General features: G+C 41.8%; 1 protein-coding gene across 32 annotated transcripts in view; it reads left to right on the forward strand.

The window, feature by feature from the left end:
* Positions 1 to 17,523, forward strand: part of clasp2 (cytoplasmic linker associated protein 2) — a 322,540-nt gene that overhangs the window by 115,167 nt on the left and 189,850 nt on the right. For 26 of the 32 annotated variants that reach the window (XM_055633767.1, XM_055633768.1, XM_055633769.1 and 23 more), the window contains one exon: positions 6,954 to 7,091. In XM_055633767.1, the coding sequence (XP_055489742.1) occupies positions 6,954 to 7,091 (138 nt within the window). Of the gene's footprint in view, positions 1 to 6,333; positions 6,583 to 6,953; positions 7,092 to 17,523 lie in introns of those variants that run through there. The other 6 variants (XM_055633789.1, XM_055633794.1, XM_055633795.1 and 3 more) reach the window with 6 other exon arrangements.

Here is a 17,523-nt window from a genome sequence, read left to right on the forward strand (position 1 = left end):
TAGGTGATGAAGGAGATTGCAGCAGTGGATGTTGTATACATAGATTTTAGTAAGGCATTTGATGAGGTTCCCCTTGGTAGGCTGATCCAGAAGATTAAGATTACTTTAATATGTTTTGCTTTACTTTTTACTTGTACAGTTGGCCCACCGAGTCCACGCTGACACGCAATTAGCGCATACACTAGCACTAACCTACACACAAGCGACAATTTACAATTTTACCAAAGCCAATTAACACGGGGGTACCCAGAGGAATTACACAAGATCGCAGGGAGAACGTACACACTCCACTCAGACAGCACCCGTAGTCAGGATCAACTTGGACAGTAAGGAAGGCAGTTGGTAGAGACAGTGGGATAGACAATAGACTATAGGTGCAGAAATAGGCCATTCGGCCCTTCGATGATCAGCCATGATTCACTGTGATCATGGCTGAACATCCACAACCAGTACCCCGTTCCTGCCTTCTCCCCATATCCCCTGACTCCGCTATCTTTAAGAGCTCTATCTAACTTTCTCTTGAAAGCATCCAGAGAATTGGCCTCCTCTGCCTTCTGAGGCAGAGAATTCCACAGATTCACAACTCTATGTGTGAAAACGTTTTTCCCCATTTCCGTTCTAAATGGCTTCCCCATTATTCTTAAACTGCGGCCCCTGGTTCTGGACTCCCCCAACAAAGGGAACATGTTTCCTGCCTCTAGCATGTCCAAACCCTTAATAATCTTATATGTTTCAATAAGATACCCTCTCATCCTTCTAAGAGTACAGGTGCACAACCTTTTATCCGAAAGCCTTGGGACCAGACACTTGTCGGATTTCGGACATTTTCGGATTTCAGAATGGAAGATTTTTAGCGTAGATTAGGTAGGTAGCGCGGGCGGCTTGAAAAGTCTGGAGCAGCTGCCTCCTCCCCGGAGACCGGGAGAATCATTGCATAAATGTTAGTCAGTTAGTTTGGAGGGATTTTATGTGGTGGTGGTGGTGTAGGGGTGAAGGGGGAAACTTTAATTCTTAGTCCCCTACCTACCTGGTCGGCGACTCCCAACCTCGCGGAGCTGGGGGCTCCGTCCGGCCGCGGGCGGCGCCGGTTGTAGCTCCGACCCCGGCAACTCTACCCCTGGCTGCGAGGCGCTCCAAATCCAGCGTGGCGCGCGGCCGGACGTCCCAGCTCCGAGAATATCGGGAGTCGGCGGCGTCGCAGCGCTGGGATACCAGCGGGGAGCGAGCAATGCCTTACCGGGTCGCCGTGCGGCAAGCTCTGGAGCGCTGTGGCCGCCTTCTTCCAACATTCGCGGAGCGTCGCTGGATTTGGAGCCGCGGAGCTGGGGGCTCCGTCCGGCCGCGGGCGGCGCCGGTTGGAGCTCCGACACCGGCAACTCTACCCCTGGCTGCGCGGCTCCAAATCCAGCGACGCTCCGCGATGTTGTGTGTCGGCGGCCACAGCGCTCCGGAGCTTGCCGCACGGTGACCCGGTAAGGCATTGCCCGCACCCCGCTGGTATCCCAGCGCTGCGACGCCGCCGACTCCCGACATTCGCGGAGCTGGGGCGTCCGGCCGCGGGCCGCGCTGGATTTGGAGCGCCTCGCAGCCAGGGGTAGAGTTGCCGGGGTCGGAGCTACAACCGGCGCCGCCCGCGGCCCCACCGGCCACAGCACTGCGGAGCTTACTGCACAGCGACCCGGTAAGGCATTGACCGCTCCCCGCCTCTCCGACCAGGTAGGGGACTAAGAATTAAAGTTTACCGCTTCACCCCCCTTCACATAAAAGCCCTCCAAACTAACTGACTAACATTTAAGCAATGATTTACAGATGTTTAAGCGTCTCCCGGTCTCCAGGGAGGAGGCAGCCGCTACAGTAGTACAGACCTGGGTTGACCGTGGGTCGTTTTGGGTCAGGTTTGGCGCCAAACGCGAGCTTTGGTGCGCAGACGACATCTGGAAAAAATGGCCGGTTTTCGGAGCTTTTCGGTTTCTGGAACACCGGATAAAAGGTTGTGCACCTGTATAAGAGTCAGGAAGTCATGATGCAGCTCGATAGGGCTTTGGTTAGGCTGCATTTGGAGTATTGCATGCGGTTGTGGTTGCCCCATTACAGGAAGGATGTGGAGGCTTTGGAAAGGATGCAGATGAGGTTTAGCAAAAGCAGCCTGGATTGGAGGATTTCATCTACAAGGACAGGTTGGCTAGATGGATTTTGTCTGGAACGTCTGAGGTAGAGGGGAGACTTGATAGAAGTATATAAAATGATGAGAGGCAGAGATAGAGTAGACAGCCAGAACCTTTTCCCAAGGTGGAAATGTCCAACACTAGAGGACATAGCTATAAGGTGAGAAGGGAAAGTTCACTGGAGATGTGCGGGCCAAGTCTTTCGCACAGAGAGTGAAAGGGGCCTCATTGCCAGAGGGATGTGGAGGCAGATACGATAGTAGTGCTTAAGAGGTTTTTAGATAGGCACATGGATGTGCAGGGAATAGAGGGATATGGTTCATGTACAGGCAGATGAGATCTGTTCAACTAGACATCATGTGTAGGAAAGAACTGCAGATGCTGGTTAAATCGAAGGTAGACACAAAATGCTGGAGTAACTAAGCGTGACAGGCAGCATCTCTGGAGAGAAGGAATGGGTGACGTTTCGGGTCGAGACCCTTCTTCAGTCCTGTATCCACCCACACTCTAAAGGTCAACACATCTGTTGGATGTTTGGCTTTGGTATAAAAGTGTCCCTAGTGTGTATAGGATAGTGTTAAAGGGCGGGAATCACTGGTCAGCATGGACTTGGTGGGCCGAAGGACCTGTTTCCGCGCTGTATCTCTAAACTTATCTAAAACTAACAATTTGGATGAGGGAATTGTAAGCTTTGTGGCGAAGTTTGTAAATGATATAAAGATAGGTGGAGGGGCAGGTAGTATAGAGAAAGCAGGGATTCTGCAGAAAGACTTAGACAGGTTGGGAGAGGAGGTAAAGAAGTGACAGATGGAATACAGCGTAGCAAAGTGTGGAGTCATGCATTTTGGTAGTAAGAATAAAAGCAGACTATTTTCTAAATGGGGAGATAATTCAGAAATCAGTGGTGCAAAGTTTAGTTTAGTTTATTGTCACTTGTACCGAGGTACAGTGATAGGCATTTGTTACGTGCTAACCAGTCAGCAGAAAGACAATACAATTGATCCATTCACAGTGTATAGATAGATACATGATAAGGGAATAACGTTTAGTGCAAGTAAAGGCAGCTAAGTCCAATCAAGGTTAATCTGAGGATCACCAAAGTGGTAGATAGTAGTTCAGCACTGCTCTCTGGTTGTGGTATGATGGTTTAGGACTTGGGAGTGCTGGTACTGGATTTCCTAAAACTTAATTTGCAAGTTGAATCTGCAGTTAGGCAAATGCAATGCAATCATTTATTTCATGAGTCAAAAGTCAGTAGTGTTCTATTGTCATATTACCCAGATAGAACATAATTCTTTCTTGCAGCAGCACAACAGAATATGAAAACAGGAATGTAATGTTGAGGCTTTATAAGGCACTGGTCAGAGAGCATTTGGATTATTGTGAGCAGTTTTGGGCCCCATATCTGAGGAAGGATGTGCTGGCATTGGCGAGGGTCCAGAGGAGGTTTACAAGAATGATCCCAGGAATGAGTGGGTTCACATATGATGACTGTTTGATGGCACTGGACCTGGATTCGCTGGAGTTAGAAGGATGAGGGGACACCTCATTGAAACTTATCGAATAGCGAAAGGCCTGGATAGAGTGGATGTGGAGAGGATGTTTCCACTAGTGGGAGAGTCTAGGACTAGAGGCCATAGGCTCAGAATAAAAGGACATTCCATTAGGAAGGAGATGAGGAGGAATTTCTTTAGTCAGAGGGTGGTGAATCTGTGGAATTCATTGCCACAGAAGGCTGTAGAGGCCATTTCAATGGATATTTTTAAAGCACAGATTGACCGATTCTTGATTAGTACGGGTGTCAGGGGTTATGGGGAAAGGGCAGGAGAATGTGGTTGAGAGGGAAAGATAGATCAGCCATGATTGAATGGCAGAGTATACTTGATGATCCGAATTCTGTTCTTAAAACTTTATGAACTTGTGAATGCGTTGGTTTCCTCTGGGTTTATTGCTTAATTGGCTTCTGTAAATTGACCTAGCGGGTAGTGTAATCGCCCTTCATGGGAAAGTGTGATTACATAGAGCTAGTATATGGTTGATGGATGGAAGACATGGACTTGATGGGCTGAAGGGCTTGTTTCCACATTATATATCTAAACTAAATGTATCTAAACAACATTTCATCCATTTGGGCACATTGTAGCGAATCAGATTCTATACCAAAATTAATAATTTCTGTTGACTTGCAATCTTTGTGTGCAGCAGCACTGTCCAGTACTGCTGCAAGACTATACATTTGTAAAATTAACTCAGCATATTCAAGTTTTTACATGCCCATTTATTTCTCTGGAACTGCCCTCATTAATTGAACTATCATGCAATTTTATAAACAACATTTCACCGTAGCAACCGTTACCTCATTCTATCAGAGATAATCCCTATGTCAAACCATCCCTCCCAAACCCTCTTTGCGATTTAAAACCAACTTATTTTCAAACTTTTTCAGACCCGAAGCATCGTCTTTCCATCCCCTCCACAGATGCTGCCCGGCTTGCTGAGCTCCAGCAGCAATGTAGTATTGCTTTGGATTCCAGCATCTACTGTGTCTTGTGTCTTTAATTACAAACTTGTCTGGTGCTGATAAAATATTTTTGAGCTGAATCTCGATCTGCTGTGACCAGCATTTTCTATCTACTGACATGTCCTTAAACAAATCAAATGAATGTTGGATAACACATGTAAATGCTAAATTTGGTATTTCCTTGTTTGAATCAAAAATTGAAGAAAGGCAGTGTTTCATATTGGAATGTGAATGTTCAGCAGTTTAAAGCATAAATTCCCATCAACTTGTGGAACTCGGTTACAGAAATATGCTGAAAACAAAATTTACATGGGCAGAGTTGAGGAACACTAATCAGTGAAGTAGCTAATTGATTTTGTTTACTATTGGCAAAAAAAACCTTGGTTTTATTCAGTCATCCATCTTCTTAATTGACCTATTGACCTTCCATTAGTTTTGATAAAGATATACCAAAAATAATTTAATATTATGGAAATCCTGACCCTGAAAACATTCTTTATGGATTGCAAAAAGGATTCTTCCCCCTCTCCTTTCCATATTTCCCTTGCCTCCATTCATGCATCCACAATTCCAAAAATAAACAATAACAAAAGAGAAATTGCATAATTAATAGGTTCTGCCCAAACAAGTTTTTATGCAAGCCACTAGGTCATTAAACAGTTGCTCCAGAGAGGCTCTGACCCACTGAGTTACTCCAGTTTTGTATGTCTTTCTTCGGTCATTAAACGGTGTCAAGTTCAGATATTGAATGGTATCTGGTCAGTTGCTAAATATGTTTAAATTTGAAATTCATTCCAATAAGTGTATTTATTTTATTTCAACAATGCTCTAGTTTTGGTTTGTGTAGGAAGGAACTGCAGATGCTGGTTTAAACCGAAGATAGACACAAAAAGCTGGAGTAACTCAGCGGGTTAGACTGTATCTCTGGAGAAAAGGAATGGGTGACATTTTGTGTTGACACCTTCAGTCTGAAGAAAGCTGCCGACCCGAAACGTCACCTATTCCTTTTCTCCAGAGATGCTGTCTGACCCGCTGAGTTACCAGCATTTTGTGCCTATAATCATTTTGTTTTTCTGTTTTGTCCTTTGGGGATATATGACTGTAGAATTACATTTAAAGCACATATTTCCATGGTAATTAACTAAAATTGAGGTCTCTGTTGACATTGAGGCTTTAAGAAATGGATTAAGATGCAAAACAACACAAGTGAACCTCGCCCTGTTCAATAGCATTCATTAATTATATCTCGGCAGCACAGAGTGAAAGCTTGTGCGCTTACATCAGCATAACTGTTCTGTGTACCAACAATTTAAAAATCTCAGCGGCATACATAACCTTATTGTGTATTTTGTTGGCTAAATTAAAAACTGCTTCGATTCAATGTGGCTCTCCATTCAATCTGTAAAAGTGAAAGGAGTGCCATATTGAATCTATGTTTTAATATTCAAGTAAAATCAGCTGTGTAGTTGAAACACAGGGAAATAAGGTTTGGAAAATCACACAGCTTCCGAGTTTCATGGCAAAATGGCTAGATAATTTTTCAAATGAGCAGGGTTTTCCTGCAAGAGTCTTGAAAAAGGAAAATTGCAGTTGTGTGTAAAAGCAGAATTTATATGCATGAGAAATCTCACCTCTGGCACTGGCTGTAAAAAAATGATGTCATCCGTGAGCTGATTGGCTGTTTGCACCAAGTAAAGGGGGAAAGGGTAAAGATGCAGGGATACGCTTCTGTTGTATTCATGGCGAGTATTTTGAGGTGGAGACGAGAATCAATTGTTATTGATAATTGACTGGCATTTGGTCATGTGATCTATTGGGAGCTTCTTGCATGAGAGGATTTGACAACATTTTTAAAAAAAGGGATGAGACGGCTGATTTGCAAGAGGATCTGTGCCTGTAAGTTGTAGAATCGGGGCGGAAAAAGCAGAGAACTGATGACACAGTGGGAGGATGTGTAGGCTGAAGCACATACAAAAGCACGCACAAGCATTTGCTTCAGGAATGCATTTTGACATTTAAAAAGGGATTTAAAATGTCAGGACCATCAATTGGTATGCAAATTATTCTAGATTAATTTGAAGTGCTTGCTATAGAAGATTAAAAAAAGCTAGATAATGCTATTTAACTCGAATGGTTATTTTTAATTTTAATTTTCAAATCACACTTGTGTTGGAAATTTATAATAGTATAAGAGTGATTTTAATTCTATTTTCCTCTTAATGAGAACTAGAAATTATAGATGTTTATGTTTTCTATAAAATAAACAGATAAAAGCTTCGATGATGAAGAGTCAGTGGATGGAAGCAGACCATCAGCGAGCTCTACACTCAAGGCATCTGCTACCAAGAAAATGGGAAGTGGAAGCATTGGTGGGAAAAGATCAGCTTCGGCACCTGGTTCCAAAGGTACAGTGACACAGTTGTCATTTATTATTTAATTAGATTATATATTTCAAGTACAAGTGTAAGAAATGTGAAACATTGAGCGGAGAATTTATAATTCTTTTGTGAAGAAAATGGGGAGGCAGATGTTCACCAGCTCAACTTTAATAATATGGTTTCCTTTTCTCTCACGTTGCCCGAATGACTTGAGATGACTTTTAAAAAGATAAATGTTTTCTAAAAGGATAAATATTTATTCCAGTGTTTTAAAGATATTCCAGGAATATCTAAAAGTTATTACAATAATTTTTCATGTTATTTGCTTGCCCACTTTCTTAATCTACTTTTCATTTCCATATCAGTGCATTGGCCATCCGGCGCTGAATTCTGAAATAGTCCAGTCTTCAGGTTTAACACTTTATTGCAATATAATGTTTTTCCCATGATTGATATTACCTTTAACCTCTCCTGGAGTGACAATTTTCATTTGGGTATATTGAGGCCCAAAGAGATATCTATTACTTGGAAACTATGTGTTAATTTGTTAGCCATTACTGTTGAATGTTCATATCTTTTATTGTTATTTCCAAACATTATGAAACTGTTAAATATCTCATGGCTTCATGGTTTGTCTTATTCAGATTTAAGATCCTGGTTTCAGATTGAAATACTGATTTAAACTCATGACAATAACAAATTATATTGTGTTCAATTTTGTCAGAATGCCCTTTATCTACTAGAATTTCAATTAACTTTTTTTCCAAATCCCTAACTACTTGTTTCTTCACTGTTATTTAGTCACAGTGTAATATAGTACATAACAGGCCCTTCTGTCCACCATGTCTATGATAACCATCAAGTTCCATCTATATGAATCTCATCAGCACAACATCGCTTTTCATTCTTTGAGAGAATATTTACCTCCCTCACCTTCACAGGCAGAATGTTCTAGATTGCAACCACCCACTGGGTGAAAAGATTCTTCCTCATATTCCCTCTACCCATCTTATTCATCATCTTAAATCTATGATTTTATTTATCTGTTCTCTGAGATTTCTCTTTTGTTGTTTTTGTATTATCCACCCTCTATGCCACATAGTTTTGCATGACTTTTCTAGGAAACCTTTCAGTCTCCTCCTCTCCAAGGAAAGCAAAATGAGTCTATCCAGTCTCAATCCAGTCATAATTTAAAAAAATCCAGGCAATTTCTTGGTGAATCTCCACTGCACTCTCTCTGGTGTATTCACATTCTTCCTGTAGTGTGGTGCACACAATATTGCAGCAGTGGCCTCACAATATGTTTTATATCTTGTACCAAAATCTCCCTGCTCCTATACTCTTTGCCCCAACTAATAAGGACCAACATTCCATCTGTCTAGGAAGGAGCTGCAGATGCTGGTTTAAACCGAAGATAGACACAAAAAGCTGGAGTAACTCAGCGGGTCAGACAGCATCTCTGAGGAAAAGGAATAAGTGATGTTTCAGGTCAAGACCCTTCCTTTTTCTTGACCACCGGTGATTTCCCCTTTTTTCCTCAGTTTTCTCCAGACCCCTATCATTCACCCTTATTAGACATCTCAAAATCCATCATCTCATATGTATCAGGGTAAATTCTACCTGCCATTGCATTGCCCAATTTGCCACCTGACCAATATCTTTCTGTAGCTTAAGATTACCTTCCTCACTGTGAACAACACTATATTCCTCATAAATAGACCCAATGTGCTGGAGTAACTCAGCAGGTCAGGCAGCATCTCTGGAAAAGGATAGATGACATTTTGGGTCAGGGCCCTTCAGACTAAAGTACTGTCCCAACCCGCAACATCACCTATCCTTTTTATCCAGAGATGCTGCCTGACCTGCTGAATTACTCCAGCACTTTGTGTCTATTTTTTGTTATAAACCAGCATCTGCAGTTCCTTCCTGTCACACTACGTTTCTCGTGTTGTCTGCAGACATACCACAAGGTAGTTACAATCGGTAAAAGTCCCAGCACCAATCTCTGAGTACTACACTGGTCACAGATTTCCATTCACAAATGCAACTTGAACCATCACTGAACATCGAATTCTCCCAATTTTGTTAGTCCTTGCTGTCTCCTCCACCTCCTCAGCCCCCCTGCTGTCTCCTCCCATCCCCCAGCCTTCGGGCTCCTCCTCCTTTTCCCTTTCTTGTCCCCGCCCACCCCCGTCCCCGATCAGTCTGAAGAAGGGTTTCGGCCCGAAACGTTGCCTATTTCCTTCGCTCCATAGATGCTGCTGCACCCGCTGAGTTTCTCCAGCTTTTTTGTGTAACCTTGAACCATCACCATCTGTCTTCTAATACCAAGGCAATTTTGTTTCCAATTTGCCTCCTTGCCTTTGACCCCATGGGTTCTAACCTTTTAGGAAAAGTCATCTGAAGCCCATGTAAATTACATCTATTGCACTGCCTTCATCAATGCACTTCATTACCTACTTGAAAAATACACCTCCCCCAACTTAACCATGCCACCTATCTTATCAAAAGCCTTACTCTAGCCAATGTAACCACTCTGTCCTCATCCACAAAATCAGTAATCTCTTTAGAAAACAATTCAATTAGTTAGATAGGATCTCCTAACAAGAAGTCTGTATGGATTCTCCCTAATCAATCCCTGATTTTAAATTAGTTTTTTTTCCTGAACATTTTCTCCAACAATTTTCCTACTAGTTTCACTGGACTAGGACTACTTGATTTAGTCCTGCAGCCCCTATCGATTAAAAGTCACAGTGAAGATTTAAATATCTTCCTCTGGATCCTATCAATCTCTTGCTTTGCCTCCAATAAGATACATTTCAATAGGTCTTGGTGTTTTATCCAACTTTATTCCTGCTAAGACATCTAATACCTCCTCTATTGTAATATTAATGTGTTCTCAGATATCACTGTTCCAACTGAAGTCGCCAACAATATTGACCTTTTCCTCAGTGAATACAGATGAAAAGAGTCACTTCCTCCTGTTCAAAATTGGCAATTGTTCCTTTGGCCGCTATTGCGCCCCATTCTTTCCCGGTTACGCTCTTGATCTTAATATACTTTGAAAATGCCATAGGATTTTCCTTAATCTGCCGGTTACATTTCATGCCTCGTCTTTGCCCACCTAATTTCTTTGGTTCCTCAACATACTGATCTAAAAAATGGTTAATGTATTTTCCATTAATTCATCCATCACAGTATTGAGGGCGGAGCAATGCCGTAGCTAGAAGAGCTGCTGCCTCAACCCTCCAGCAACCTGAGTTAAATCCTGACGTGTTGTCTGCGAGGTGCTTGCATGTCCCTGTGAGTGTAGGCTTCCTGGCTGCTCCAGTTGCCTTCAACATTCCAGTGTAAATGATCTACCATACACTATATGTACGTGGTTGATCAGCTCATGAAGGAGTTGATGTGAACATTAAACAGGGATTAGTGTAGATGGGTGCTAGGTGTTCAATGTGAACTCGGATTGAAGGGTTTGTTTCTGTACTAAATGACAATGATTTAGTCCATATGTAGATCAAAATTTCCCACGATTAATGTATTACCCATGTAACATGATCGTCTAAATTTGTGGCCTGCATTCTGTTTGGGGGGCATATTTGTAACTCAATTATACTTTGTATCTATCACTCTAATAAATCTGATAATTTTCTGTACTAAGTCCTCCCTCTCCTCTGTCTTTATCCATTTTTGTAATATTAGGGTCACCTAGTATGGTCCAATTTCCCAGCACTATTAGCTTTAAGATAGTTATGAATAAGGATTAGAATGGTCCTTGGTGAGATTGCAGAAGTGGGAGAAGGCTACCAAGGCAGGAATTGGAGAAAGTAAATTGGGAACGTTTTTTGGGGGAGTAATTTGACGTGAGAGGCTTTTAAACACAAGCCGATTAATGTTCAAATCTAGCATTTTGCTGCGAGTATGAAAGATACCAAAGACAAGATTCAGGAACCTTGGATGACAAAAAAAGTTCAGTTGGGAAAAAAAGGAAGCAATCAGGAGGGTTTCAAGGGGCCATGAAACATCTTTGGCAAGTAGGGTGCATTATGAGCAAGCAAATCACCAGGGAAAGGTTAGATCCATTCAAGGACAAAGGAAGAAGTTTAAATATGGAGCCAGAGGAGGTAGCTCAGGTCCTTAATGAGTACTTTGCATTGATATTCATCAAGCATAAGAACATGGATAATGGTGAGATTGGGGAGGGGTATGTTGATATTCTGGGACATGTTGATATGAAGAAGATGGGATGTTGAGTGGCTTGATAAACATTAAGGAAGATAAGTCCCTAGGGTCTTATAGGATCCATCCAAGGGAAGCAAGGAAGGAGATTTCTGGGGTCTTGAGAAAGAGCAAGGTACCAGAAGACTATAGAATAGTCAGTATTGATTTTTTGTTTAAGACGTCCATGGTGATGAAATGCTTTGACAGGTTGGTTATGGCACATATTAACTTCTACCTGAAGGACGTCAACTCACTCCAATTTGCCGAGAGGCATTATAGATCAACCGGGGAATACAATCTCACTGGATCGCCACTAGGCTGGACCACTTGAAAAATAAAACACAGATGGCAGGCTGTTGTTCATAGACAATAGCTTGGCCTTTGGGGAAAAGTTCTTTTAGACCAACACATTTGACCCACAAGTCCATCAGGTGGTGGTCAACAAGGACTTGATGGGTCCTGTGGCATGGTTCCCTAAGCAGACAAAACTCGCCATCAAGCACCAAGACCACACTTGGCTGGTGGCAAGAAGTGTCAGTCAGATGCTTCCCGTATTGTTGGATTCTTACCACAGATGCCCAATGTCCGGGACTGCTGCAAAGGAGAGTGGACGGTTTGCAGAGTGTGGATATGCGAAGAGGCTCTGGAGAATGATGAAAGAGTATTTGTTATGGTTCAGCTCTGATTTATGGGCTGTTTCCAGGCACACATTCGGTGATGGGCAACAAGTGCTGCTGGAAGATCATCAACCTGGTGAAAGACGCTCTTTGGTATGCTCAAACCTAGCTGGTCTCCCAGTACAGCTAGATGCCCGTCAGGGAATGTTGCCAACTAGCATTCCGGATTGTAGTAGTACGTGCTGAGGGACTCGCTGAAGCTTGGTTCAGCCAAAACCAAGGCTCTGTGGGGAGGGCAACCATAGTCTAGGGTCCTTCCGCTGCTGGACAAACAGGGGCAGAGTCAGATGAGGCCAAACCTCGAACGGGGAAGGGATATCACCTCAGGGGGGTATGTGAATGGCAAGGGTGTTTTGTTTTGTGTATGATACTGATGAATATATGGACACTGAGAATATATGAACAGTTTTTGTTTTGTATATATATTTTATTCTGAATAAAGTTTATTGGCAAGGAAAGACAACTAAACGCCATCATCCCATCCAAACTTGTAACCAAGCTCGGGAACTGGGTTACTTTGCAATCCCTTTGCAACTGGATCCTTGACTTCCTGATCAAGAGCACACAATCAGTACGAATTGGCTACCTCCTCGATAACCATCAATAACTATCGACACTGGGGCATCTCCATGTTGTGTGCTCAGACCCCTGCTCTACGCACTCTATACCATTGACTGCATAGCTATGTGTTATGGCTACACGTAGCAATTATGTTCTCTGTTGAGTACTGTATTTATAAACCCGTCGTGCTGCTGCAAGCAAGAATTTAATTTTTCTGTTTCAGCCCATGTGAAAATGAAACACTCTTGACTCTTGAGCTACACTTGAGATCTCTCAATATGCCAATGCTGTTAAGGATCTTGCCATTAATGGAATACTTTCCCCTTACATTCAACCTCCCAAAGTGCATCACAATCAGACTCGCTGATGTGGTAAGAGAGTGGGAAGTACCTGGAACACATTGCAAGTGAAGGTATTAGAAACAGATGTGGTAGCAATGTTTGAGATTCAATTAGACAGATACAAGAACAGGTAGAGATTGCTTTAGATTCCCATCCTGGCCAGTTCAGACATGGTGACCCACACAAAGGGCGGTTCCTATATTGTGCTATTCTAGTTTCTAAAGGTTGACCAGTCTTATCTTCATTTAATCTACTGGTTTATTGGTACTTGCTCAATTCAAATGAAACCCTTCCCAACACAGCAGCTCCCTCTCTTCCCAACACCATTGCTAACATTCAATGCATTGAAACCCCTTTCTTCCACACCAGTGTTTTGCCACATAATTAGTTATCTGATCCTGTGCCAACTTGCATGTAACCGGTAATAATCCAGCAATTATGGTGCCTCAACCTTGCACTCGCCCAATAGGTTCAGGAATCTTGCAACCTGTCTGAATGAGAGTCTGGGGCTGCAGGGTATATGAGGAAACCGACTAAACCACTGGTGGCAGCCTCCTGGAACTAAGTATCTAAATAACTTCACCCCCCCGTAATGCAATGCAGTCTTGGACTCCAGCTCATCAACTCTAAGCCAAAGTCTCTTAAGCTACACGCTCACACTGCAGATGCGCATCGTGCCATACTGTATAGAAACAAGCTCTTTGCCCAGCTCCTCCATAACTTGCCTGGATGCCCCATCTATCAGTTCCATTTACCTGCATTTATCCCATATTCCTCTAAAACATTTGTATCCATATTCCCTCCAAATGACATAAATCCCAATCACTTCCCTTAATTCCCATATTCTGCTGCTGACATCATCCTTAACTCATTGAAGTTCCTTCCTAAAATCAAACTGCATGGATACTGTGCTTTTGAGTGGAGCCATATTGAATTCACAAGGAACCATAACAAGGGTCATCTAACAACCCGTGTGTGCTGGTAAGCCTATTTGTTGGGGATAAAAGGCTACTTTATACCACTTCAATTCAAAATGACCAATTAAGCGAACCTAACTCTAAAACTAAATTGAGTACATTTTGATAATCCATTTAAATCATCACATAAGAGTGCACACTGTTTGTCGAGGCCCTTCTTCGACCCGATACTTCGAGTAACTCGGTGGGACAGGCAGCATCTCTGGAAAGAAGGAAAAGGTGACCCTTCTTTCCAGAGATGCTGCCTGTCCCGCTGAGTTACTCTAGCATTTTGCTCCTATCTTTGGTGTAAACCAGCATCTGCAGGTCCATCCTACTGGTTTGCAAACATCCCATGTATATCTTTGCTCCAGATTAGCTTTGCCTTGCAATTTTAACATTCCTTACTCTGATTACTGCCGTTACTAATGTGACGTCTAAGTTATCTTCACCATGTTGACCTTGTGTCCTATAATTCTTCTCCAGTATGTAAACTTCTATGCTTAACCATATTACAAGCTTACTCAATTTTCTTATAAGTTCTACAAATTCATACATACACTTGTGAATTGCTTTTTCCACCTGTAAACGTCAAATTTTCACTTTCAATACTTTTTTATTGGCATTGTTTGGGCTCAAAGATATCCCCTCTGTTCTTTGCCTTTTTCCATCCCACATAATCCCACCATCGTCCCACCACACCCAATCAAGTTCTGAAGTGCATTTTGGTTTTTTTTCAGATGTTTCTGAGGATATATTTCTATTGACATTAATCATTTAAACAATATTTTAACTTTAGGTCATGATCCACAGTGATAGTAATATTTTAACTAGATCAAAATGAAATGAATAGTTCATTATTTGCATTATTGACTCGTGATTTTGTTTTTAATTTTTTAATCAAGATGCACCTTTGTGCCGCTCTTTTTTTTTTGTTTTTTTTTGTTTGTTTATTTTTTATTAGAAGTTAATACAGCACAAAACAGTACAGTGGCACCTAATTTTAGGTGCCAACTATGTAATACCGTAATCCATTCTATGTACAACCTCTAGTTTTATGTTATAAGAAGGAAGTAAGCAGAACAAGAAAAAGAAAACAATAGAAAGGGGAAAAAGTGGAAAAATAGATGGTAGAGAGTAGAAAAACGTGAAGTGTGTATATAAAAAATAAAAAAAGGAAGAGAGAAAGTGGAAAGTAGAAATAGAAGAGAAGGACCCTTAAAAGAGAATTTTTCAAATCTGTATTCGGAGATGTAGCTCTATCCGCGTCATGAACTGAAATCAGCAATCCTTACGGCACCGCTGCATCACATGATTCCAAAAAGTCGTTGTGCCGCTCTTTTGTTAGATAGGTTTTGCTTTACTTCTTTTAGAAACTTGTGGTCAGCATAGGACGAGTAGTAATAGAGAACTGGATAGATTGGACCATGAGGAATCCAGTAAGAATGATTCAGAGAAAAAAATTCAGGTGGTAAGTCTATGTACTTGTGGGTGTCGAGTATTATCATGATTAACATAACAATATTTAAAAGGGGAGTAGACAAGAAAATCGTCAAGGCACAGAACCATCCCTCATCCAATTGAATGACGAAAGAGCCCGGACAGACAAAATGCCCTACCCCTGCTTCTATTCTTTGTTTTTATATGTTCTTATGTACTGTCTATAACATTGCAAAACATCTCAAGACATTTCAGAGAGGCATTATAAAACAAAATTCAATATCGAGCCACTAAAGCAAGGGTATTTTACTAAATACTTTTGTAAAAAGACCATTCCATTGCTGGAATATTGCTTTAAATCTGGATAACAAACATTAGGAAGAATGTCAGGATCTTGGAGAGTGTATAAATAAATACTCTATTAGGGTTGAAGCTGTTCACATAGTTTCACTTCCTTAGGCAGAATGGAGAAATAAAGTGTAAAGGGGGTTAAGGAGAGACTTGGAGGCATATCTTAAGTATCCCGTGAACACAAGTCTAATCTGGACCTTGCTTCCAATCAATTTTGAGTAAAGAAGATGAAGGCCATTGCAGTTGAAAAAAATGTAGACAGCTCGTCACTGCCACATAGCCTTTCAGTTGCCAAAACATTCAGCACAGGGATTCCTAAATCATGTTTCATGATTTCTTATGTTTAAATGGTCCCCAACTTTAAGCTCCTTGACCAAGTTTTAATCATTTTCTATGAGGCTTTAGGTCACATTATGTTGGATAATGAATGCTCCTGTGATATACATGGGGATAGAATTTATGTAATAGGACTAATTAAATGCAACGGCCTCCCTCTGGCTTTACATTTCACTCCTATCGTCTCCCTACCTCACACCCTTTTGTCTCCTTTTCATCACAACCCTTTGTCCACCACTTACTCCACCCATCTACCAATCACCTACCAGGCTTTGGCCCACCTCACCTCTTTTTCTTTTCCAGCTTTCTCCCCCCACTACAATCAATCTGAAGAAGGGTTTGCAGGACAGAATTTTGTGCTATACTTGTCCTACACTCTGAGAGAACCCAAAGTGTTTTGAAGATTCACTGTACCTACAGCATTTTTATATTCTCATGACACCGTTACTTGTGGATTTGAAATGTCATCATTGATCAATGTCTCTGTCACCGTTCATCTTTGTCTTTCCCCAAAATTATCTCTAACCTTATGTTTCCTGTTATTTAGTGTACCACTCTTCCCATTTGTACCAAAACTGTCAGTGTCCCTGTATGGAGAATTGTTTTAAAAAAGGGCCATTAATTGCTGGGTACAGTGACAAAGAGCAGCTGTAATCTCAAGGTTGCAATAAATAAGAACCTAAACAGAACTGCAAACAACGATCCTACCTCAATAGAAAAGGAAGCCTGCTTTTCAGTAGAGTTTATTGGTTTTAGCTATTTAATTAAGATGTGCTGCGAAAGTTAAATACATTTACACATCTATTTATCTAAAAATCTATTTATTACCTTCCTAACATCCTATAGGGGGAAATCCTTTAAAACCGAGATGAGAAGAACTTTTTTCACACAGAGAGTGGTGAATCTCTGGAACTCTCTGCCACCGAGGGTAGTCGAGGCCAGTTCATTGGCTATATTTAAGAGGGAGTTAGATGTGGCCCTTGTGGTTAAGGGGATCAGAGGGTATGGAGAGAAGGCAGGTACAGGATACTGAGTTGGATGATCAGCCATGATCATATTGAATGGCGGTGCAGGCTCGAAGGGCCGAATGGCCTACTCCTGCACCTAATTTCTATATTTCTATGTTTCTATGTTTCTATGTTGGCCATTTTTCTCATCATGCTTCCCCAGTATGTGAGCTCTAGGGTTAAACAGACTATAACCTACTCATCTTTGATATAATTTCCAAATTTCCGATAACAGGGTCCGACCTGAAACTTTACTTATCCATTCCCTCCACGGATGCTATGTGACCCGCTGAGGTCCTCCAGCATTTTGTTTCACTGTTAAAGAACCAAAGGTTTCATAAGTAAATATGTACTTATGCAGTGGGCTGTTGCACATGGATTGTGCTGCTTGGAAGGATTGCAGAACCAAATTCTGTATTTTATTGGTAATAAATTGGATAGCTTTACTAGTAGCCAGCACAATGAAAGATAAGTAACCAGTGTAGACGCCAAAAGGGAAGGCTACACTTAGTTTAGTTTAGAGATACTGTGCGGAAACAGGCCCTTTGGCCCACGGAGTCCACATCGAC

This window comes from Leucoraja erinacea, chromosome 4 (assembly GCF_028641065.1).
Source record: "Leucoraja erinacea ecotype New England chromosome 4, Leri_hhj_1, whole genome shotgun sequence".
NCBI lineage: Eukaryota > Metazoa > Chordata > Chondrichthyes > Rajiformes > Rajidae > Leucoraja > Leucoraja erinaceus.